Raw genomic sequence first — 23,373 nt, 5'->3', positions numbered from 1 at the left:
CACAATTGAGGTCATGCGATTTAACACTTCATTTATCCTCATATTTTCACCGGAGAGAAGATAATCTAAACCCTTTCATGGAACTGCAGCCTGTCGGTAGCCATCTCTAGTCTCTAGTGCTTGACTAGTTCCACTAGTTATCACAGCCACAAAGTCAGAATTGGTGCCTGGTGCTCCCACCCGTGTGTACTTCGCTTGAATTATACGTCATTCATCACGTGAACACAGTGACGCGAAGAAAATGTTCACAGAGGACGGTGTTCGAGAGGATCAAAACCGTAATGTATCATGGGTCATTTATTACTGACTGACCTACAAATACTAATGGGTAGTAAGTAATGGTGCGGTAGTGTAGCCTAGTGGTTAGAGCGTTGGATTAGAAACCGGAAAGTTGCAAGTTCAAACCCCCAAGCTGACAAGGTACAAATCTGTCGTTCTGCCCCTGAACAGGCAGTTAACCCACTGTTCCTAGGCCCTCATTGAAAATAAGAATGTGTTCTTAACTGACTTGCCTAGTTAAATAAAGGTTAAAAAAAATGATGCAAGGTTATTTATAGATCCGTCAGTAGGCAGTGCACTGTCAAATAAACCCAATAATAGCACAGGTGGAACAATGGATTAGCTATAACAAATATTTGATGATTAGAGGCCTCTAGGGCCCAAAATGCCGTTTTAGCATGGCCAGCGCCATTGAGGGCTTCCACCATTTTAATGTAGTCAACCACAGATTATCAATTTTATTGGCGAGATACTCAACTGGCCGCTCTAATGTTGAAAATAAATGTATTCAAAGATGGAAGGCAGTCGGGAGGAGGCAAAATCAGGTGGGACCATTCTAGCCAATGAGAGGGCAGATATAAAGTATTTTTCCAATGATATATGTATTATTCTCAAAGTTGGCGGGATTTCACGTGTCCTACTTATATAAGAACACTCGTAACAACCTAAGCATTACGAAACGTATATTCGATCAAATAAGCCACACGTAGCAAATAAGCCATTACATTCTTTGTTGACCAATTTCGGCACTCTCTCATTGACCTCCATACATAAATGCTTTACTTGGTGAGCGAAAGAAACGAATCAACGCCACCTGCTGGAGAATATAGATTTTTGTCCCAGTTGTCCCTTGCTTCGCCTCTTCCTCTTTGGCTCCGCACATTAGTGTTCTAATCATTAGCCGTAGGTGCCTCCCCGTTTCGTTACGTTTTCTTCCGTTTATGAAACTTTTAGCAACATAATCTGCGTAATTATTACACCCCATGTAGCGACTGCTCCACTTCAAAACATAAAAAGCACTAACGTTTTGCCAGAGAAGGATTTCAAGGAGAGTTTGTGTCAGAGTGAGTACCTTTGCTAGCTAGCTAGCTAGCTAGCTACCTAATTTGCTATTTTTTCGAAATCATAATTACAAACGTATAGCTAGCTAGATCGCTGTGTTCAAAGTGACCGTTTGGTGGTAGTTACAAATAATCTCAATTATAGCTACCAGTATTGTAGCTAGCTAACATTTTGTGTAGTAGCCAGGGTCATCAACGTTAGATGAATGTGTTCGTTCATCTAGTCAGTTAGCTAGCTAGTCCAGGTTCTTAGTTAGCTAGCTAAAACTCATGGCCAATACTTTACGCTGTAAGATCTGTGCATCATTGATTGCAGCAATCAGTGGCCAGTGGCAATCAATGATGCACAGATCTTACAGCGTAAAGTATTGGCCATGAGTTTTAGCTAGCTAACTAGCTAGGTTATTCACCATGGCGTCAACCATCGGGGTTCAATAGAATTATTTTTTTAAATATTTCTATTGACCTGAACATTGGGTCCAGTTGATTATAAGATTAGTCTTTTTTTTTTGTTGGTTTAGTATGTACTTTACACCATAAAAGGTCTGACGACCCTCTACCCTTCCTGGGCTAAAGACCCTCTTGCAGTTTTCCTGCCAACCAAGCAATATATCTAGCCATTTATGGGCTTTTGCTTAATCTCAGCAACATGACATATTCGTGAGCATGGATAGGTAGGCAGATACTACATGCATGCTGTAGATTTGCTATCTCAATGTAGTGATTGAGGGGTAACAGCTCAAGTGAAGTTTGAACCAGTGACCCAGTGGTTATAGGGAAAGTGAACTTCACAGCAAAAGGGGGAGAATCAGAAGTGGGCTAATTGAGTGGTTGTCATGTGCAAAAAGAACAAAGATTTACATATGGATCACTCCAATATATTGGTATCACTCCACGGTGGAGGGATACATCCGAGGTGAGGATTTACAGATTGACTCCCGTGTATACCTGTGTCACGGCTGGGGTCCGCCCCTATATATAGACCCCATGGCTGCGACACACGTTCTCTACATCATTTTTGAGGCGCCTCTAGCACCGTAGAGGATTGGAGTGATCCATATAGCTCACATAACCGTGATCATAACCGTGGTTACATGTGTAACCTTATATGTTTCACTCTATTGGATCACTCCAATATATTGGTATACCCGTACCAGATTAGTCGGTGCTAGAGGGAACTGGCCAGCCAGTGGCAAAGTCCCAGCGTGGGACCGAGACGCAGGGGTCGTCATTGTGGAAGAGGGGTCCCGGCACAGTCTCCGGAAGGGGAGACGATGCCCAGGAACGCTGAACCAACCGCAGAGGGAGGTGCCACATTTACCTGAGTACCTAGTAAAGGCATAAGAGGAAGCCCAGATATCACTGAGGGGCACTCATCTCAGGAGTGCCCAGGATGCAGCCACACCTCGTGTTTAATATGCCACCACAGATCCCAGCACTGGCCTTCCAGCCAGGTGGTAATCTACCGTAATCGTGTCCACAATCCAATGAGAGAGCCTCTGCTTTGATAGCCCAGCCCCCAGGACTCTCTCACCATAGCAGACAAAGAGCTGGTCTGTTGATCTCACTGACCGTGTCTGCTCCACATAGGCAGCCAGTATCCGCATAGGGCACACCATGCCGGAGGGAGGCCCAGACTCCCCTGCCACTGCCGGGGGGTTGTAAGCAGAACTTTCGGGAGGAATGAAGGGTTGGGACGGAGAGATATACTCCTCCCACCGGGCTCCATCCGGTAGCACTCAGAACTTACCGAAAAAGCATGGTGCTCACCCACCCTCTTCATGGAAGTAATCGCTACTAAGAAAACCACCTTCATAGAGAGGTGTTTCATTGAGGCAGACTCCAACGGTTCGAAAGGCGGCTTTGCCAAACTGCCAAGACCACATCCAGATCTTAGCTCGCCATTGAGCGGGTCCTAGTGGGATGCAGGCGACAAACCCCCTTCATAAACCTGGAGAACAAGGCATTGCGCCCCACCGACCTGTCCATCCACCCCACATGGCAAGCAGATATAGCGGCCAAATACCCTCTCAATGTAGAAGCTGCCATGCCCTCATCCAAGCGAGACTGTAGGAATTGGAGAACATACTGCACCCCGCATGACTCGGGCACAACCTCAATGCCAGCGCAACTGGTATGCCGCGGTTGTAGCTGGTGCCCTTGTGCTCTGCATGGTGTTCTTTACGTCCTCCTGTAGTCCTAACATGGACCATTGGTGCCGTTCAATGGCCAAGCCCACAGACTGAGGCGGTGCGGTCTCAGACGCCACAGAGTTCCCCCGGCAGGTCGGGTCTCAGAGGCAGTTGCCAAGGTGTCCCAGACAACCGGGACAGGAGAAGGCTGAACCAGGGTTGTCTGGGCCAGTATGGGGCCACCAGCAGCAGATGATGCTCCACCATCCTGGCCCTGTCAGGCACCGCCTGGATCAGGGGAAAAAGAGGGGGTAATGCGAAAAGCTCCAGCCCTGGCCAATCGTGAGCCAGAGCATCCAATCCTAGAGGCCCTGGTGGATCCGACATGGAGTACCACAGGGGGCTGTGTGCATTGCTCATGGAGGCAAACTGATCCATCTGCGCGCTACCGAACTTGACCCACAGGTGCTGCACGACCTGGGGATGTAGGCTCCAGTACCTAGGTGGCGGCCCTCCCTCGAGAGCTAATCCGCAGCCACATTCAGGATGCCAGGCACGTGTGCTGCACGTAGAGACACTAGACTTCCCTGAGCCCAGAGAAGGAGCTCCCATGCCATAAGATGGAGGCGGTGGGACCTCAGGCCACCCTGTGGTGTTGTCTGTTCTCACCAGGACATGTCTTCCCTTCAGATTGTGGAAGGAAAAAGAGCAGAGCCAGCAGTACAGCTCAGAACTCTAGTCGCTCCAAGAGGGTAGCCAACAGCTGCTGGCCGACCTGCCCCCCCCCCCCAGCCGATCTGGGAGGCGTCTGTGCTGACCAGCTCCCGGCGGCACATCCTCAGCATCTCCACCCCACCTGAGAGAAAGTAGTGACAGCTCCACTTCAACAATCCCCTGAGGCACTGTGAGGTCACCCGCAGTTGGAGTTGGCGCTTCGGGTGCAGCTAGTGGGAGTTGAAACACCCCTGAAGAGGCCGGAGATGGAGCAGGCCCAGGGGAATCAGCAACGTGGCCGCTGTCAGCAAGCCCAACAGGTGTTAGCAGGTCAGGGCGGATACCACCCACCCACCCCTGCCGAAAGTGGTCTAGGCAAGATTAGATCGCCTGAACCCTTCTGGTGGACAGGCGTGCTCTCATGAGGACTGGGTCCAGTTCAGCCACCCTTTGAGTGTGCATCAGATGACTCTTCTTGCCGTTTACAGTAATGTCCAGCCCGGCGATGTGTGTCAGGAGCATCGCTCTCTGACAGGACCTGGGTCCTGGTCGGATACAAATCAGCCAATGGTCCAGGTAATTGAGGATCAACAATCCTTGGGATGTGAGAGGTGCCAGGACAGCATCCATGCACTTTGTGAAAGTGCAGGGTGCCAAGGTGATGCTGATGGGAAGAACCCTGAATTCGTAAGCCATCCCTTCGAAAGCAAATCGGAGGTACTGCAAATGAGCTGGGTGAACAGGAACATGGAAGTACACATCCCTCAGGTCCAGCGTCACATACCACTAGTCCCTGGACATGCCTGCAACAAGTGGGCTGGGGACAGCATGTGGAACCTCAGTACCTTCAAGTACCCATTGAGGTTGCAGAGGTCCATAATCGGTCGAAACCCTCTATCTTTTTGGGACCAGTAGAACCCACCTTTCTGATGTCTCGATCCTGCGGATGGCACCCTTGTCCAGGAGTGAGGAGATCTCCAGCCGCAGGGTTTTCTTTGGGGGTCGGCCACCGGAATTGGAGTCGGTACTTTGCCCTCTTCTCACACTTTGCCCTTTGATACCGGGAGAAGCGATCGGGAAGGGTGTGTTATGGGTCCTGCCGGGGCCTGCCTCTCCTCTGGTGCCCCGAGCGCCTGGGTCCCCCAGGCACGTCCCTATGGCGGTGGCGTTTGACACCATCACACCTGTCACAAAGAGAAGCCATAAACTCAGCCAAGCCAACAAGGCCACGGAGGGGCGTCAGGGGTCCAACGCCCTGGAAGAGCTTATTTCGTGTCCTGCTTGGAGGAATAGGAACCCGGTGAGGGATAAATTACCCAGTACGCTGCTGTGCCCCTCCCCGCTGTCGTCCCTTAGCAAGAGGCGATGGGGCAGGAGAGGGACCCCACTGTCGTTCGGGTGCAGGTGGGTGGCGACGGTCTGTCTTGGACCCGGGGCCTGAGGAGGTAGCATGAACTGGTTGACTGGCAAATGTGCTCTGGAGAGCACCTAGCAGACGGGACTGGGCTAGCCAGAGATGGTGCCGGGAGGTAACCACCTGCACCATGGCCCGTCTGTTGGCTCGGGCCACATCCCTTTGGAGCAGGGAGAGCAGGCGAGACATCTCCATCGCTTCCCGGAGGAGCTCCTCTGTGCCCTCCTGCAGTCGGGGCAACAGAGTCTGCAGGTAGGCCTGCAGCAGCATGGCCGTATTGGTAAGGTGGCCAAGAGAGCAGAGGGACCCATATGTGGCTTTCAAGTCTGCATCAAAGACTTTTTGGGGATTCTGGCTTCAGTCGCGGTTTCCACCCTATAATCCCTTGGTCCAGGAGGACCATGGCAGGACCATGTTGTCCATAGTCGGGTACTTCCGGAGGCCGAGTGACTCCACGTCCACAACATATCTCCATGGTCTAGTCTTTGCTGTGTGTCAGAAGCGCCCCCAGGCAGAGGCCCAGCCTTCATGCAAGGCCTCGCGGAACTCAGCAGAGATGGGGATAGATGGAGAGTCCTCACTGTCCACCAGTTTGATGTCCATCTCAGTGGCTACCTGAGTGAGTAGGCTCCTCATAGCCTCTCAAGCTGCTGGGGGTTGATGAAGCCCCGTTGCCAGCTTCTGATGGCCTGGTCGCCCCGCTCACGGTGGTGAACAGCGCCAGCATCGTCCCCCAGGAACAGCCTATCACTGGCCAACAGGGAACAGCTGTCGTCGCCATCGACGCTATCAACCTCCTGATGCAAGGCATGCACCTTCCGTTCAAGGTGGTCCCAGCGGTCTGACTCATACCCCCGTCCAGGACTGGCAGCAGAAGGGCCCAGTAGAGAGGCCTGAGGTGGCTTCGGCCACGCTTCCTGGGAGGGGTACTGGGCCCAGTAGAGGGATTAACAGCTCGCTGCGCACCACTCCTGAGGGAGGGAGCTCGTCCCCAGCCTGAACCCGAGGTTGACCGACCCACTCGCGCCAGGAGCAGGCGTTCTGAGAACACCACACAAAACAGGGATCCAGTAGGGCGTTCCACCGCCCTCTCCGTGTGGCTCAAACGCAGGCAGTGCATACACGAGGTATGCAGATCCCCAGGGGGGAAGCCACCATCACATCTGTCACAAAGGGAAGCCATAAGCTCAGCCAAGCCAACAAGGCCACGGCGCAGGGATCCGACACCATGGGAGAGCTTATGTCGTGACCCACTTAGAGGAATAGGAACCAGGCGAGGGATAACTTACCCAGTAACTCTTCAAATACCGGGGAAGACCCATGTGGGAAAAACAGGCAGACAAAAAAAACAGCAACCAGGTAATGAATTTGATTTGTGTGTTTTTATTTTGTATTTTTACTGCATTTATTACCTTTTAATATCCAAGCCGTAAAAACAGCACTATATCAGGGAGTAGCTTCGTTAAGGAACTTCAAAGTTAATGTCTCAACGTAGTGGAAGCCCACTAAAATACTCTTACACTCTGCAGGGGAAAGAACAAGAAAAAACCTTGCAGGATAATTAGCAGAGAACCAATTCACAACACACACATTGAACAAGCTAGTGGGCAAGTTGTGTAAGGTAAATTACAGTTTGTGGCAACGAGCCACCATACTAATGGATGCACACGGAGTCGTAGTGTAACACTAACGAAACACAAGTACGACAAACCACGGGCAGAAGATACAGATCAACCGTGCGCATTGAGTGGAGCACTCAAGAGGAGAGGCGGCCATGTGGCCAGCTGCTCCAGGCTGCAAACAGCCAGTGAGTATACTTCCACGCAAGATATTACACTTACCAGTGACTTACCAAGCGAACTAGAGAAAGTTTGTACTTCAAACCATATGGACGTCTGCTGAGAAAATGAAAGAGAACGTGTGTCTATATATAGGGGCGGACCCCAGCCGTGAGGTGGGGTGTACACAGAAGCAAATCTGTAAATCCTCACCTTGGATGTATCCCTCTACCACAGAGTGATACCAATATATTGGAGTGATCCAATATAGTGAAACATAACTAGAATAATTATATTTCTATGGTTGTGTGTCAGGTCTGCTCCAGAAAGAAGTAGGTCCAGACCGATCCAGCTAAGGAGTGATACTGAGCAGATACATGGATAGCCAAGTAAGACAAACGTGTGTGTGTGTGTGTGTGTGTGTGTGTGTGTAATGCGTCTATAATGATATGTTTGTGTTCGCTCTCAGATGAAGCAACGTGTCTTCACTGGGGTTGTGACCCAGCTCCAGGAGCATTATGGGATGGTGGACCAGGAAGTGCGTTTTCAAAAGAGGTACAAAGGACTAATACCAAGTTCCAGTAGTTATGCCCCAGTCTCAAATGGACCCCTAACCCACTATTATGCACATATGTCGATTTGAGAAGCTTGGATAGGTGTAAGCAATATAGCTAAAATATCCGTTTTGATTTACTAAATTATTCAATTCTATGAGGTCATTCAACTGGTGGTAAACACTGTGTGTACTGTGTTAACTCTGTGTGTGTCAGTGTGGTGAAGGGGAGAGTTCCAGCACTGGGGGAGAGGGTGCTGGTAAAGGCTGTCCTGGATCTGTCTCAATCACACAGCTGGAGCGCCCAGAGAGTACAGACCCTCGCAGAACACACACAGGTAGAGTACAGAGCCTGACCAAAGACACACAGGTAGAGTTTCTGTAGGTAATGTAGATTACTGTAGAAGGACCAGACAGTAATATTGTAGAATTTCATATTTCACCTGAGTGGTTGATTTGTTGTTTTGTTAACCAATAGTGTGTCAGACAAGAGGGTTGAATAGGGATAAGGAAAAGGTATACTCTATCCTCTTCTTCCATCTCTTCTCAGACGGCAAAGTTTCCTCGTCCTCTCCTGCCCTCCATGATGCCTGCACACGCACAGAAACCGGGCATTCTGGGAAGCAAGCCGCAGCCTCTCCTCAAATCTCCCAAGATCCCTCCTCTCATCCCCAGCATCCTTCACACTGTGGCCAAGCGTGAGTGAACCTGTCCCAAATCACACCCTTCTCTCCATATAGTGCATTACTTAGGTAATCCACCTAGGTCCATTTTGATCCACCTAGGTCCATTTTGATCCACCTAGGTCCATTTTGATCCACCTAGGTCCTTTTTGATCCACCTAGGTCCATTTTGTTCCACCTAGGTCCTAGGGTCACAGAAAGGCAATATACAGCCATAGAAGACGTGAACTATGTAGGGAATAGTGTTTGTTAATTTTCTTATTTCCTCTCTCACTTTCAGCGGGGTTGCTGCAGACTCCATCATGGGGGGGTCAGTTTGAGGGCTGGGGCAGAGGCATCAGGAAGAGACCTGCTGAGGCAGGGAGACGAGGAGACCGCCGGTGAGTGTGTCTGTGTGTGTTCTGTCTCTTTGTTCACCCCAGGGAAAATCAATTGTGTGCAATATTATTTTGTGTGTGTCAGGGAGGACAGTGGAGTGAGGGGTTGTGACCAGAAGAGGAGGAGGTGGAAGGAGGAGGAGGATAAGGGAGCACACCCCAAAAAGACCTCCCCTACCCCAGTTCAGAGTCCCGCCCTCTTCTCTTGCTTCCCCAGGGATTGGTGAGTCCACTTGTCATTTATTTATTTATGCAATCAGTCAATCAAAGAATTTAACTTTGGTAATCGATTAATCTCCAACCCATTGTCTCCCTGCCGTCTCCCCCAGTGTGTCCTGTGACAGTCTAGAGCTACAGCGTCGCTACCCCCATCTCCCTCTCCCCCCATCCGTCTGCCACCTGTCAATCAGTTGGATTGACAGCTTTCCTCCCTCCCAGCCCCTCCCCTTCCCGCTCCCACAGCCCTGCCTTTACCACATAGGCCCCGTCGAGCCTGAACAACACATACACACTGAGAGAGAGGGTGCAGAGTGCACTGTAAAGGTAAAGCACACCAAACAAACACTCTGACTCTCACCTTCCCATTCACCACCTGTGTGTCTTGTTTGCCCACTGGATTTTATTATATACACTACCCATCAAATGTTATAGAACACCTACTCATTCAAGGGTTTTTCTTTATTTGTACTATTTTCTACATTGTAGAATAATAGTGAAGACATCAAAACTATGAAATAACACACATGGAATCATGTAGTAACCAAAAGGGGGGGTATACAGAAGATATCCCTATTTGGTAAAATACCAAGTCTTTTAAGATGGCAAGAACAGCTCAAATAAGCAAAGAGAAATGTCATTACTTTAAGACATGAAGGTCAGTCAATAAAGAAATTGTAAAGAACTTTGAAAGTTTCTTAAGGTGCAGTCGCAAAAACCATCAAGCGTTATGATGAAACTGGCTCTAATGGGGACCACCACAGGAAAGGAAGACCCAGAGTTACATCTGCTGCAGAGAATAAGTTCATTAAAGTTAACAGAAATTGCAGCCCAAATAAATGCTTCAGAGTTCAAGTAACAGACACATCTCAACACCAACTGTTTAGAGGAGACTGTGTGAATCAGGCCTTCATGGTCGAATTGTTGCAAAGAAACCACTACTAAAGGACACTAATAAGAAGAAGAGACTTGCTTCGGCCAAGAAACACGAGCAATGGACATTAGACCGGTGGAAATTTGTCCTTTGGTCTGGAGTCCAAATTGGAGATTTTTGGTTCCAACCGCCGTGTCTTTGTGAGACGCGGTATTGGTGAACGGATAATCTCTGCATGTGTATTTCCCACCATAAAGCATGGAGGAGGAGGTGTTATGGTGTGGGGGTACTTTGCTGCTGACACTGTGATTTATTTATAATTCAAGGCACACTTAACCTCTCTAGGGTACGTGGGACGTAGCGTCCCACCTCAACAGCCAGTGAAACTGCAGGGCGCCAAATTCAAAACAAAAAAAATCCCATATTTAAAATTCCTCAAACATATATGTATTTGACCATTTTAAAGAAACACTTGTTGTAAATCCAGCCACAGTGTCCGATTTCAAAAAGGCTTTACGACGAAAGTAAACCAAATTATTATGTTAGGTGAGTGCCTATTCACAGAATAACAGCCATTTTTCCAGCCAAAGAGAGGAATCACAAAAAGCAGAAATATAGATCAAATTAATCACTAACCTTTGATGATCTTCATCAGATGACACTCATAGGACTTTGTTACACAATACATGTATGTTTTGTTAGGCAAAGTTCATATTTACATCCAAAAATCTGAGTTTACATTGGTGCGTTACTACGTTCAGAAGTTCTAAAACATCCGGTGATTTTGCAGAGAGCCACATCAATTTACAGAAATACTCATAATAAACATTGCTAAAAGATACAACTGTTATGCATGGAATTTTAGATGCACTTCTCAATGCAACCGCTGTGTCAGATTTCAAAAAAGCTTTACGGAAAAAGCAAACCATGCAACAATCTGAGGTCGGCGCTCAGATCCCAATCAAGACAAATGTATCCGCCATATTGTGCATTCAACAGAAGTCAGAAATAACATTATAAACATTCACTTACCTTTGATCTTCATCAGAATGCACTCCCAGGAATCCCTGTTCCACAATAAATGTTTGTTTTGTTCGATAATGTCCATTTGGTTACATTTATGTCCAAATTCATCCTTGTTCTTCTAGCGTTCAGTACACTTTCCAAACTCACGACGCGCGGGTCAGTCCAGCGGAAAGTAAGGACGAAAAGTTATAGTTATCTTACAGTCCCTAAAAACATGACAAAGTATTGCCCTTGACCACTGCGCCACCCAGGAGGCCTCTTTAGGATGTTTTTAACATAATTCTTCAATAATGTTCCAACTGGAGAATTCCTTTGTCTTCAGAAGTGTGATGGAACAGAGCTCGCTCTCACATGAATGCGCATGGTCAGCGCAAGTTCAGGCCATGGTAGACCTTACTCAATCCCCTCTCATTCGGCCCCACTTCACAGTAGAAGCATCAGACAAGGTTCTAAAGACTGTTGACATCTAGTGGAAGCCTTAGGAAGTGCAACATTACCAATATCCCACTGTATCTTCAATAGGAGCTGAGTTGAAAATCGACCAACCTCAGATTTCTCACTTCCTGATTCGAAGTTCTCAGTCCTATTATACTCACAGACATCATTCAAACAGTTTTAGAAACTTCAGAGTGTTTTCTATCCAAATCTACTAAAAATATGCATATTCTAGCTTTTATGGCTTTGTAGCAGGCCGTTTACTCTGGGCATGCTTTTCATACGGACATGAAAATACTGCCCCCTACCCCAAAGAAGTTAACTAGCATGGCTACTACAGTATTCTGCAGTGATACGCCATCCCACCTGGTTTTGGGATTATCCCATTATCATTGTTTTTCAACAGGACAATGACCCAACACCTCCAGGTTGTGTAAGGGCTATTTTACCAAGAAGGAGAGTGATGGAGTGCTGCATCAGATGACTTGGCCTCCACAATCCCCCGACCTTAACCAAATTGAGATGGTTTGGGATATGAGTTGGACAGCAGAGTCAATGAAGGAAAAGCAGCCAACAAGTGCTCAGCATATATGGGAACTCCTTCAAGACTGTTGGAAAAGCATTCCAAGTGAAGCTGGTTGAGAGAATGCCAAGCGTGTGCAAAGCTGTCATCAAGGCAAAGGGTGGCTATTTGAAGGATCTCAAATATAAAATATATGTTGTATTGTTTAACAATATTTTTGGTTACTACATTATTCCATATGTGTTAATTCATAGTTTTGATGTCTTCACTATTATTCTACAACGTAGAAAATGGTAAAAATAAAGAAAACCCGTGAGTGAGTAGGTGTTCTATAACACTTGACGGGTAGTGTATATAAATTTTTTAAATGTAACCTTTTATTTAACTAGGCAAGTCAGTTAAGAACACATTCTTATTTACAATGATGGCCTACAGTGGCCAAACCGTAACCCAGATGACGCTGGGCCAATTGTGCGTCGCCCTATGGGTCTCCCAATCACGGCCGGTTGTGATTCGAACCAGGGTGTCTGTAGTGACGCCTCTAGCACTGAGATGCAATGCTTAAGAGCGCTGCGCCACTCGGGAACCCCTAAATGGTGTGTGTGTGTGTCACACAGGTGCTGCTGTTGTCCATGGCCAGTTCAGAGGAGCTGTACAGACAGTGCTGTGGGCTGCAGGACCGGAAAGAACAACAGGAGGGTGCTATGCACCCTGCCTCTCTCATCAAGGTGAGGACGGTTACTTTGTGACTGGGTACAGCCCACTATACACCTCAACTTTGGTCAAATCATAATTACATACTAAATACAGTTGAAGTCGGAAGTTTACATACACTTAGGTTGTAGTCATTAAAACTAGTTTTTCAACCACTCCACACATTTCTTGTTAACAAACTATAGTTTTGGCAAGTCAGTTAGGACATCTACTTTGTGCATGAAGTCATTTTTCCAACAATTGTTTACAGACAGATTAATTCACTGTATCACAATTCCAGTGGGTCAGAAGTGTACATACACTAGATTGACTGTGCCTTTTAAACAGCTTGGAAAATTCAAGAAAATGTCATGGCTTTAGAAGCTTCTGATAGGCTAATTGACATAATTTGAGTCAATTGGAGGTGTACCTGTGGATGTAGTTCAAGGCCTACCTTCAAACTCAGTGCCTCTTTGCTTGACATCATGGCAAAATCAAAAGAAATCAGCCAAGACCTCAGAAAAAAATGGTAGACCTCCACAATTCTGGTTCATCCTTAGGAGCAACTTCCAAACGCCTGAAGGTACCACGTTCATCTGTACAAACAATAGTACGCAAGTATAAACACCTTGGGACCACGCAGCCGTCATACCGCTCAGGAAGGAGACGTGTTCTGTCTCCTAGAGATGAACGTACTTTGGTGCGAAAAGTGCAAATCAATCCCAGAACAACAGCAAAGGACCTTGTGAAGATGCTGGAGGAAACAGGTACAAAAGTATCTATATCCACAGTAAAACGAGTCCTATATCGACATAACCTGAAACGCCGCTCAGCAAGGAAGAAGCCACTGCTCCAAAACCGCCATTAAAAAAAAGCCAGACTACGGTTTGCAACTGCACATGGGGACAAAGATCGTACTTTTTGGAGAAATGTCCTCTGGTCTGATGAAACAAAAATAGAACTGTTTGGCCATAATGACCATCGTTATGTTTGGAGGGAAAAGGGGGAGACTTGCAAGCCGAAGAACACCATCCCAACCGTGAAGCACGGGGGTGGCAGCATCATGTTGTGGGGTGCTTTGCTGCAGGAGGGACTTGTGCACTTCACAAAATAGGTGACATCATGAGGAAGGAAAATTATGTGGATATATTGAAGCAACATCTCAAGACATCAGTCAGGAAGTTAAAGCTTGGTCGCAAATGGGTCTTCCAAATGGACAATGACCCCAAGCATACATCCAAAGTTGTGGCAAAATGGCTTAAGAACAACAAAGTCTAGGTATTGGAGTAGCCATCACAAAGCCCTGACCTCAATCCCATAGAAAATTTGTGGGCAGAACTGAAAAAGCATGTGCGAGCAAGGAGGCCTACAAACCTGACTGTTACACCAGCTCTGTCTGGAGGAATGGGCCAAAATTCACCCAACTTATTGTGGGAAGCTTGTGGAAGGCTACCTGAAACGTTTGACCCAAGTTAAACAATTTAAAGGCAATGCTACCAAATACTAATTGAGTGCATGTAAACTTCTGACCCACTGGGAATGTGATGAAAGAAATAAAAGCTGAAATAAATAATTCTCTACTATTATTCTGACATTTGACATTCTTAAAATAAAGTGGTGATCCTAAATGACCTAAACCAGGGAATTTTTACTTGGATTAAATGTCAGGAATGATGAAAAACTGAGTTTAAATGTCTTTGGTTAAGGTGTTTGTAAACTTCTGACTTCAACTGTACATGATCTCTCTCCCCTCTCTGTCAGTTCCTTTTGGGGGAGGTAGGGGGTGAGTTTCGGGCCCTTGGGGGTCCGTGGTGTCTTGAGACAGATGGCGGCGGTCCCAGTCCGCTGAAGGACCCTCGGGCACTGCTGAGGACAGCCCTGCGCTGTGTGAGGGAACAGAGTGGACTGGACCTCAGCGGCTGCTCCCAGTGGTCAGTATACACACTTGCATGTTCATGATCACACAAGCACATCTTTATGCTCACACACTCTTTTGACTCTCACACAGCCAGGTAGTAAACCAGCCAATCAAATGCTTGTTTTTGTTTTTTTCCCCTTTTCAACACGGTGTGGCACTCCATTTACAATGGGATGAACAACTCCCTCTCTCAGGTATAAGATGGCTGAGCTGAGCTATGTTTGTGAGGGGAAGCTGGAGACAGTGGTGTTTCTGTTACCTGATGTCTGGCGGATCGTACCTACAGAGGATGACTGGAGCACACTCAGGACTCAGGAGGTGAGTGTGTGTGTGTGTGTGTGTGTGTGTGTGTGTGTGTGAGGTGATAGTTCGATACATATCCTGTAGTAGTCACATCTTTACCTGGCCACCCATCCACATCACCCTGGCTAAACGCCACGCCCAGATCAAATCTACGAATACACTGGATTTGATCTCCTTCCCGACGACTTCTCGAATGCGAACAGATTCAGACCGTTCTGATTGGTGCCAGAAACTGATGGGTTGGGACAGAGCTTGAACACACGTGGGTAAAGCAGCGTTTCGGAAATAGTAATTGGCTTTGATACTCTGATTGGTTAGAGATGATCCAGTCTCCAATGACTTGTTTTGTACAGAGGCTCTCACTTTGACGTCACTGCAAACGACTTCTAGGATGGCAGTCTCAGACTGAATGTATGTAGCGATCGATAGAGCAGCGGAATTCCATTCAATATGAGTCATCAGGCAAGTCACAACTCACAGCCATTCTAAAGCTGCCTTGTGCGTGTTTGTCTCTTTGTCTATCAGGAGGAAGGGGCCCCTCTCCCTGCCGCTCCATGCCTGGTTGCAAGGCCTCGTCCTGGGCTAGCCCTCTGCCCCGTCCCCCTCTCCTCTCTCCTGGAGCCCCACACCTCCACAACCAAGGAGGCCTTTGAGGTAAAGTACTCCCATAGACCACACTGAGTTACACTGAGATATACTGTACTACTCCGCTTTGGAGTAGGTTAGTTGTCATGATACAACATAAATGATTATATGGACCTCTCTCTCTCTAGGTGGGCTTGCTGGCAGAGTTGTTTTGTGAGATGCTTCAGAGGGACTTTGGTCTACTGCTCTACCGCTGTCTCTGCTCTCTAACGCCTACACACACACCCACGGTACACACACACAAATGAACATGTTACCTGTTTTCTTCACTACACCTGATTTAGTACTGCTTACATTCTCCAATCTCTTTTTCAGGAGGATGACCAGATAAAGAACGACAAAAAGCAGAGAATACGGGATGAGAGGAGTAAAAGATTTCAGGAAAGAGGAGAGAGTGGAGGGACAGCAGCGGAGGAGACTGATGATGATGGAGAAGAGATAGATGAGAAAGAGGGAGAGGGAGAAAGAGGTATGAAGATCTGAAAAGACTGGGTTGGGGGAAGTTAAATGCCAGAAGCTGAGTGTGTACTAAAATTGCTTTCTTTTCTCCTCATTTTTTTCCCCCCAGAGATGTTGGGAGAGGAGGGAATTACTAGTGAGAATTCAGACTGCCTCTTAAAGCACAATGTAAGGCCCACATACACTGTAAATTCTAGGGCCCCCTAGAAGTTACTATACTTCATAGAGTCACCGTGGGGAGTAGGGGTGCTGCAGCACCCTCTAAATAATTTTGCCAAAAATGTTACTCCTGTCTGAACAGACATAAATAAAATCATTCAAAATACTACACCAGAGAACATCATTTAGCCACAGAAGATCAATAGCTTCTAAAAAATAGCTGTGGATTAAGTTTGATCACAAGCACATACACTGAGTATACCAAACATGAGGAACACCTTCCTAATATTGAGTTGCACCCCCCCCTCAGAAAATGATTGTTGACTCCAATGCTTCCCAGTTGTGGCAAGTTGTCTGGGTGTCCTTTGGGTGGTGGAGCATTCTTGATACACACAGGTGCACCTGGCACCATAACCTGTTCAAAGGTACTTCTTGCCCATTGAACCTCTGAATGGCACATACACAATCCATGTCTCAATGCTTAAACATCCTTCTTTAACCTGTCTCCCCTTAATCTTCACTGATTGAAGTGGATTTAATAAGGCATCAATAAGGGATCATAGCTTTCACCTGGATTGATCTGGTCAGTATCATGGAAGAGCAGGTATTTTAAATGTTTTGTGCATTCTGTGTAAAGTCGGTAAGGCTGCAATGTGGGCAGCACATGAGCCAAATATAGAATTGCTTGTTCCTTTATGGCCATAGACATATCAACCATAGAAGGGTTTGGAACCTCTAACCCTGGCAATTTGACTGTTAAACTCATGGGTGCATTAGTAATGGCTGCCAGACCTGACTTGAATGGGAACTGCCATCTGGATGGTATTTGACTGTTAAACTCATGGGTACATTAATAATCTCTGCCTGTACTGACGTGAATGGGAACTGCCATCTATGGATTGTAGTAGTAAACTTGGTTGCGGCGGTCAGTTTGTCTTTCGCATATTTAAAAAGACAATCACGGGACAAACGTACAGTTTGGAATGCAAATGCCTAATCTGTCTGTAGAACCTCAAACAATATTTCTCAACTCCCAATTATGAGCAAACAGCACTGTTTTTCAAAGTAGCTTATCCCCGGTGAGTAGCATAGGCTTCATCTTTAGTGGCACTGGAAAGGTTATTTAATAGCCCTTTAGCCTATAATAAATATATATACAATGCCTTCAGAAAGTATTCAGACCCCTTGATTTTCTCCAAATTTTGTTAGGTTACAGCCCCCCCCAACACACATTACCCCATAATGACAAAGCAAAAACAGGTTTTTGGAAATGTAAAAAATAATAATAATAATACATTTGCATACATCACATTTACATAAGTACTCAGACTCTTTACTCAGTGCTTTGGCAGCAATTACAGCCTTGAGTCTTGGGTATGACACTACATGCTTGGCATACCTGTATTTGGGGAGTTTCTCCCGTTCTTCTCTGCAGATTCTCAATTCCTGTCAGGTTGGATGGGGAGTGTTGCTGCACAGCAATTTTCAGGTCTCTCCAGCTGTTAGATGGGGTTCAAGTCCGGGCTCTTCCTGGCCACTCAACGACATTCAGAGACTTGTCCCAATGCCACTCCTGCCTTGTCTTGGCTGTGTGCTTAGGTTCATTGTCCTGTTGAAAGTGAACCTTAGGTCCGGAGCGCTCTGGACCAGGTCTTCATCAAGGATCTCTCTGTACTTTGCTCCGTTCATCTTTCCCTTGATCCTAGTCCCTACTGCTGAAAAACATTCCCAACAGCATGATGCTGCCAAAACCATGCTTCACCGTAGGGATGGTGCCAGGTTTCCTCCAGACGTGACACTTGTCATTCAGGCCAAAGAGTTCAATCTTGGTTTCATCAGACCAGAGAATCTTGTTTCTCATGGTCTGAGAGTCTTTGAGTGCCTTTTGGCAAACTCCAAGCGGACTGTCATGTGCCTTTTACTGAGGAGTGGCTTCCGTCTGGCCACTGTACCATAAAGGCCTGAATGGTAGACTGCTGCAGAGATGGTTGTCCTTCTGGAAGACTCCCATCTCAACAGAGGAACTCTGGAGCTTTGTCAGTTTGGGCGGCCAGCTCTAGGAAGAGTTGGTGGTTTCAAGCTTCTTCCATTTAAGAATGATGGAGACCACTGTGTTCTTGGGGACCTTCAATGCTGCAGAAATATTTTGGTACCCTTCCCCAGATCTGTGCCTCGACACAATCCTGTCTCGGAGCTCTACGGACAATTCCTTCAACCTCATGGCTTGGTTTTTGCTCTGACATGCACTGTCAACTGTGGGACCTTTAAATAGACAGGTGTGTGCCTTTCCAAATCATGTCCAATCAATTGAATTTACCACAGGTGGACTCCAATCAAGTTGTAGAAACATCTCAAGGATGATCAGTGGAAACAGGATGGACCTGAGCTCAATTTCGAGTCTCATAGCAAAGGGTCTGAATACTTATGTAAATAAGGTAGTTCTGTTTTTATTTTTTATAGATTTGCTCAAATTGATTACCTGTTTTCGCTTTGTTATTATGGGGTATTGTGTGTAGATTACTGAGGACATTGTTGTATTGAATCCATTTTAGAATAAGGCTGTAACTTAACAAAACGTGGAAAAAGTCAAGGGGTCTGAAAACTTTCCAAAGGCACTATATCCTAATATTGTACAATCTGTGTCTCTTCATTGGCCAGGGCTATTGTTTGCATTCAAGACCGGGTTTTTTTATTTCAGTTTGTCAGTGTCTTCTGTCATGTAAATGACGTAGAATTGCAGGAAATGCGTTTATAAAAGGCCTCCAAAAATCTGGACCCTGCTAAAAAAATCTGTGGAAATTCAAAAAATGCCTCAACTGTATGCCACTACGCAGATGCGATTATAGATGCATGCAATGCTTTATTAAAAAGGGGTATCTCTTCCCCCCTAACATCTTCCTGTGGCTATGCTTCATGGTTTCTCCTCTCTCTCCCCTTACTAACTACCTCTCTCGCTCTCCCTCTTGCTCTCTCTTTCTCCCTCTCTCTAGGTGCTGTCTCGTAGGGTGTTGTTGGCCTGTGTGTTCTTTGACAAACGGCTTACTGGCGGCCTCAGACAAGCAGACCTTCACAACATTTTACTGTCACTAGGGCTGTGGCTCACACCCACCCAAGTCCAGGTGTTGTTGAATAAGGTGTGTGTGGAGGGGCAATGTCCATACAGGATGCTAGCCTCTCGCTGGGAGGAGACGGAACACACAGAACCTGATATCAGCATGGAAGGTTAGACACACACACACGTTCAGTATTTTTCTAATTGTTATCAGTGTGTCCCCAATGAGTGAGAGGGCAGGGGTGAGTATCGACACATGCACACACTCACATTAAGTCTCTCTTTGTCTTCAGGTAACCGTGGGTTGTTTCGTGGAGCTACAAAGAAGGAGAAGGCTTGTGGCCGGAGGTCTGGGGGATCCAGGGGGCCAGCTGCAGCTGTGGGGGCTGAGGTGGTCTCCTACAAGGGCAGTGTGGTAAACATCCCCAGCCTGCTACAGGCCCTGGAAGCAGCAGACAGAACACGGAAAGCCCTGGAGCTACGCATCGCCACCCTACAGGACGCACTGGGTACTACACACGTCTCATTTTTTTCTCTCTCACACACTTACACACATTTTGTTAGACTGTTATTATATATCTTGTTAATTCCATAGACTTCTATTGGCTAACCATTTTTTTATGCCTCTTCCCCCTCTCTGCTCCTCTTTCTTCACTGTCCCTCTCTTATTCTTTCTCAGTGGATGCTGCGGCTGTCACTCAGGGCCAGGAGGAGGGTCTTAGCAGCAGGCTGGAGAAGGTGGAACTTCAAAGCTCATCCTATGAGAAGAAGCTGAAGGAGGATGCTGTTCACATGTTCGCCCTCATCCACAAAATGCAGGAAATGGTCGACAAGGTGAGACGTTAACCTATAACGGTTAGATAAACAGCAAAATGTTGATCATGTGTGAATGCACTGATTGGTCTGCCTCAATATCCTCAATATGGATTTGTTTCCCTCAGACGACAAGCCTGACTCGATCAAAAACAGCAAATGAAGAACAATGATTGGTCGGAGCAGAACAGAGAAGTGAAGATAAACTTGAACGATTACATTATTACATACACACGCGCACCAGCTGGCTTGACGGGGATGAGTGAGTGACCACACACATATACAGTCATGATGGAAAGTATTGGCACACTTGATAAAGATGAGCAAAAAAGACTGTATAAAAAAATGATACAATTACTGAGCTATAATGTATGCTCCCAAATTTTTTTAAATGATATGATTTTATACTAATACAACTGCTCAAAGAAAGAGATTTTTTTTTTTCTCAATAGATGGGGTCGAAATTATTGGCACCCCTCTTTTCAATACTCCGGCACCTTTGTGTGGATAACGGCATAGCCTTTTTCTCTAATGTTTTATGAGATTGGTGAACACATTGGGAATGATGTTAGACCATTCCTCCATACAGAATCTTTCCAGATTATTGATATTCTTTGTCTGCGCTCATGGGACTGCCCTCTTCAATTCAAACCACAGGTTCAATCGGGTTCAAATTCTGAGACAGAGCTGGCTATTGCAAAATTTAGATTTTTGTGGTCAGTTAACCATTTCTTTGTAGATTTTGATGTGTGCTTGAGGTTATTGTCTTGCTGGAAGATCCACTTGCAGCTAAGTTTCAGCCTCCTGGCAGAGGCAACCAGGTTTTTGGCTAAAATGTCCTGGTACTTGGTAAAGTCCATCATGTCATTGACCTTAACAAGGGCCCCAGGACCAGTGGAAACCAAATAGCCCCATAACACATTTTACAGTAGGTACGGGGTTATTTTCTGCATATGCAGATGCCAGACCCACCACTGGCATTTACATTTGTTGGATATCATATTTCTCCAATGCCAAACCAGTGTCTTATTTGCAATGAGAGAGCATCGCGGACCATAGCACTGTTATAGATCACTTTATATAATCACATCAGTTTTTATTTATCTTCAAAAATAGATAGGAAGAAATACAAAGCCCTCTTGAAATGAATTATTCCTACTCTAATTTGCCTACTTTCAGCACCATGAGCTGTCCATTTCCAATTTATTGTGCCGCGGCTGCTGCTTCAAGTTTCAGCACCACAATGTAAATGACTGAAATCTGGCTTATTGTGAGGTCAATAACTGATAAATACATCATTGGCAAGAAAAATATTGTTTTTAATCAAATCTATTATAGTAGTAACAAGCTATCAAAGTTGACCTCCATCTTTGTGCTCTCTTCAAACTGAACAGAATATAGGCTATAGGCTAGTCTGTGCGCAAGAGTGCATTTTCTGGACTAGGTCTAATAAATAAATAAAAATCTGAATAAGCCATTGACTTCTCCTGAACTGCTACGGTAGTCCTGCACAGCCATTGGTTAGGCAGCACAATAACGTTTTGGATGATCAGAGCAGGCCGGGGTTGGAATATCCATTGGTTAGGCAGCACACTAACGTTTTGGATGATCAGAGCAGGCCGGGGTTGGAATATCCATTGCAGTGTGTAATACAACCCAGTTTTATTTGCACCATCCCAGCAGCCATTTTAGAAATATTTCTTTGCTCTATGCTTCTCCGAGCAGGCACTTTGTATTCTATAGGCTATGGATCATTTGATTGAACCACACTAAATAGCCTGCAAGCACACTTGATATTCCGCGCCCAGCAGAGAATCAGAGTTGAGGGGCAGCATCAGGCACACGTCAATCTATAGCCTGTTAAGCAACTCATTCTAAAACGCTTTCATCAATTACATGACTCTCCCCTGGACTATAATTTTTTTTTAAATTAAAAATATATATACACTACTGTTCAAAAGTTTGGGGTCACTTTGAAATTTCCTTGTTTTTGAAAGAAAAGCAAAAAAAAATCCATTAAAATAACATAAAATTGATCAGAAATACAGTGTAGACATTGTTAGTGTTGTAAATTACATTAATGACATTGTAAATTACATTCTAAGTGACCCCAAACTTTTGACTGGTAGTGTATATACAAAACCCTCCTCCAGGTAACCATTCTGTAAATGTTTATCCATCCTCTACTGTAAAATATGGTGGTGGATCTTTGATAAGCTCAACATGTCAAGGATCTGATTCTGTATTGGGGAATCGTCTAAGATCCCTCCCAATGTGTTCTCCAATCTAATAAAACATTTTGGAAAATATGTATTTTATTTCATGATGTCAATGTTACTGCAAACATTCTTCATTCAACAACTCTACTTCCATCTATTGTTGTGATTTGGCAGGAATAAACACGTTTGAATTTTAAAAAATCAGTGTAAAAAAAGTTGAGTTATTTGGCATTTGTTTGTGTGATTTGACAAGAAAAAGATAAGTTAGAATTCTGGCCTTACAGACTGGACTCACTTTTCACACAGCAATGCAGCTAGGGGGAGCTAGAGCGTAGGCTACAAATGATATGCCCGAGAAGCCGGTGTTTGGAGCACATGTTGGCACGGGTGTTAGCCAATAACACCGGCTTCGAGTGCATTTTCACTGTTATACAACGGGTTACCAATATATTAAAATAATGATTGACATAGTTTAATTTATTTATTCATAATATTTCATCCTTCCACAAGATGTAGTCCCGACACAAATCTAGGGTTTTGCTACCCAAGCCAGCAGGTTCGGTTGCCGGAGACGTGACTGTCGTTTAGTCTTTTTGTTCTGTATCTATGGACGTGACCCAGTAGTTCGTTCTAAATGTTACATTGCCATACTCGCTGAATGTTCTTTTCCCTTGCTTGCTAGCTAGCCAAGTACGGCTAACTTGCAGTCACGTCAAACAGTGCAGACAGAATAACAACAGTAACGTTAGCTGCATTTGTTTAAGCTGTTTTCTTGTGACATTTATTTGGACACCTCCATAACAATGAGCTAATGAGGCACGATTTCGCCTCGCATAGAAAATGTGCTCTCTCGGTAAGACAGTTGTTCAGAAGAGCTAGCCATCAACACAGCTAACACATTAACTTCAAGCAGAAGCTGGAAAGACCGCAAACAAGCTGCACTTCGTTTCGTTTTACCTTTTTTCAATTGACATTTCTTTGGGGGGGGCTACGTTTTATATTTCGCTTGATCTGGCCCGTTTTTGTTTTGGGGCTGCCCCTGTCTTG

At 45.8% G+C, this 23,373-nt stretch overlaps 1 protein-coding gene across 3 annotated transcripts; it reads left to right on the top strand.

Annotated features, from left to right (window-relative positions):
* Positions 1 to 220: 220 nt before the first annotated feature.
* ccar2 (cell cycle and apoptosis regulator 2) lies at positions 221 to 22,527 on the top strand. 3 transcript variants are annotated; one of them, XM_024381953.2, is made up of 19 exons: positions 221 to 278; positions 7,694 to 7,767; positions 7,848 to 7,933; positions 8,149 to 8,269; positions 8,482 to 8,629; positions 8,895 to 8,994; positions 9,077 to 9,214; positions 9,321 to 9,534; positions 12,683 to 12,793; positions 14,520 to 14,689; positions 14,871 to 14,994; positions 15,505 to 15,633; positions 15,753 to 15,854; positions 15,940 to 16,093; positions 16,193 to 16,251; positions 19,233 to 19,464; positions 19,588 to 19,803; positions 19,974 to 20,128; positions 20,236 to 22,527. In XM_024381953.2, the coding sequence occupies exons 2-19, from the start codon at positions 7,756 to 7,758 to the stop codon at positions 20,278 to 20,280; spliced, it is 2,316 nt and encodes a 771-aa protein (XP_024237721.1). In that variant the 5' UTR covers positions 221 to 278; positions 7,694 to 7,755; the 3' UTR covers positions 20,281 to 22,527. The 3 variants fall into 3 exon arrangements, with proteins under 3 accessions (XP_024237721.1, XP_024237722.1, XP_024237720.1); XM_024381954.2 differs by lacking the exon at positions 221 to 278 and adding an exon at positions 306 to 420; XM_024381952.2 differs by lacking the exon at positions 221 to 278 and adding an exon at positions 1,093 to 1,343.
* Positions 22,528 to 23,373: the final 846 nt, after the last annotated feature.

The sequence above is a fragment of the Oncorhynchus tshawytscha genome, linkage group LG20 (assembly GCF_018296145.1).
Source record: "Oncorhynchus tshawytscha isolate Ot180627B linkage group LG20, Otsh_v2.0, whole genome shotgun sequence".
In the NCBI taxonomy this organism is placed as follows: Eukaryota; Metazoa; Chordata; class Actinopteri; order Salmoniformes; family Salmonidae; genus Oncorhynchus; species Oncorhynchus tshawytscha.
This window is presented reverse-complemented; position numbering and strand designations above follow the sequence as displayed.

Coding starts and splice junctions, on each gene's coding strand:
- ccar2 (XM_024381953.2), top strand. Junction 8,270..8,481: donor CCCTCGCAGAACACACACAG/GTAGAGTACAGA, acceptor ATCTCTTCTCAG/ACGGCAAAGTTTCCTCGTCC. Junction 9,535..12,682: donor GTGCAGAGTGCACTGTAAAG/GTAAAGCACACC, acceptor TGTGTCACACAG/GTGCTGCTGTTGTCCATGGC.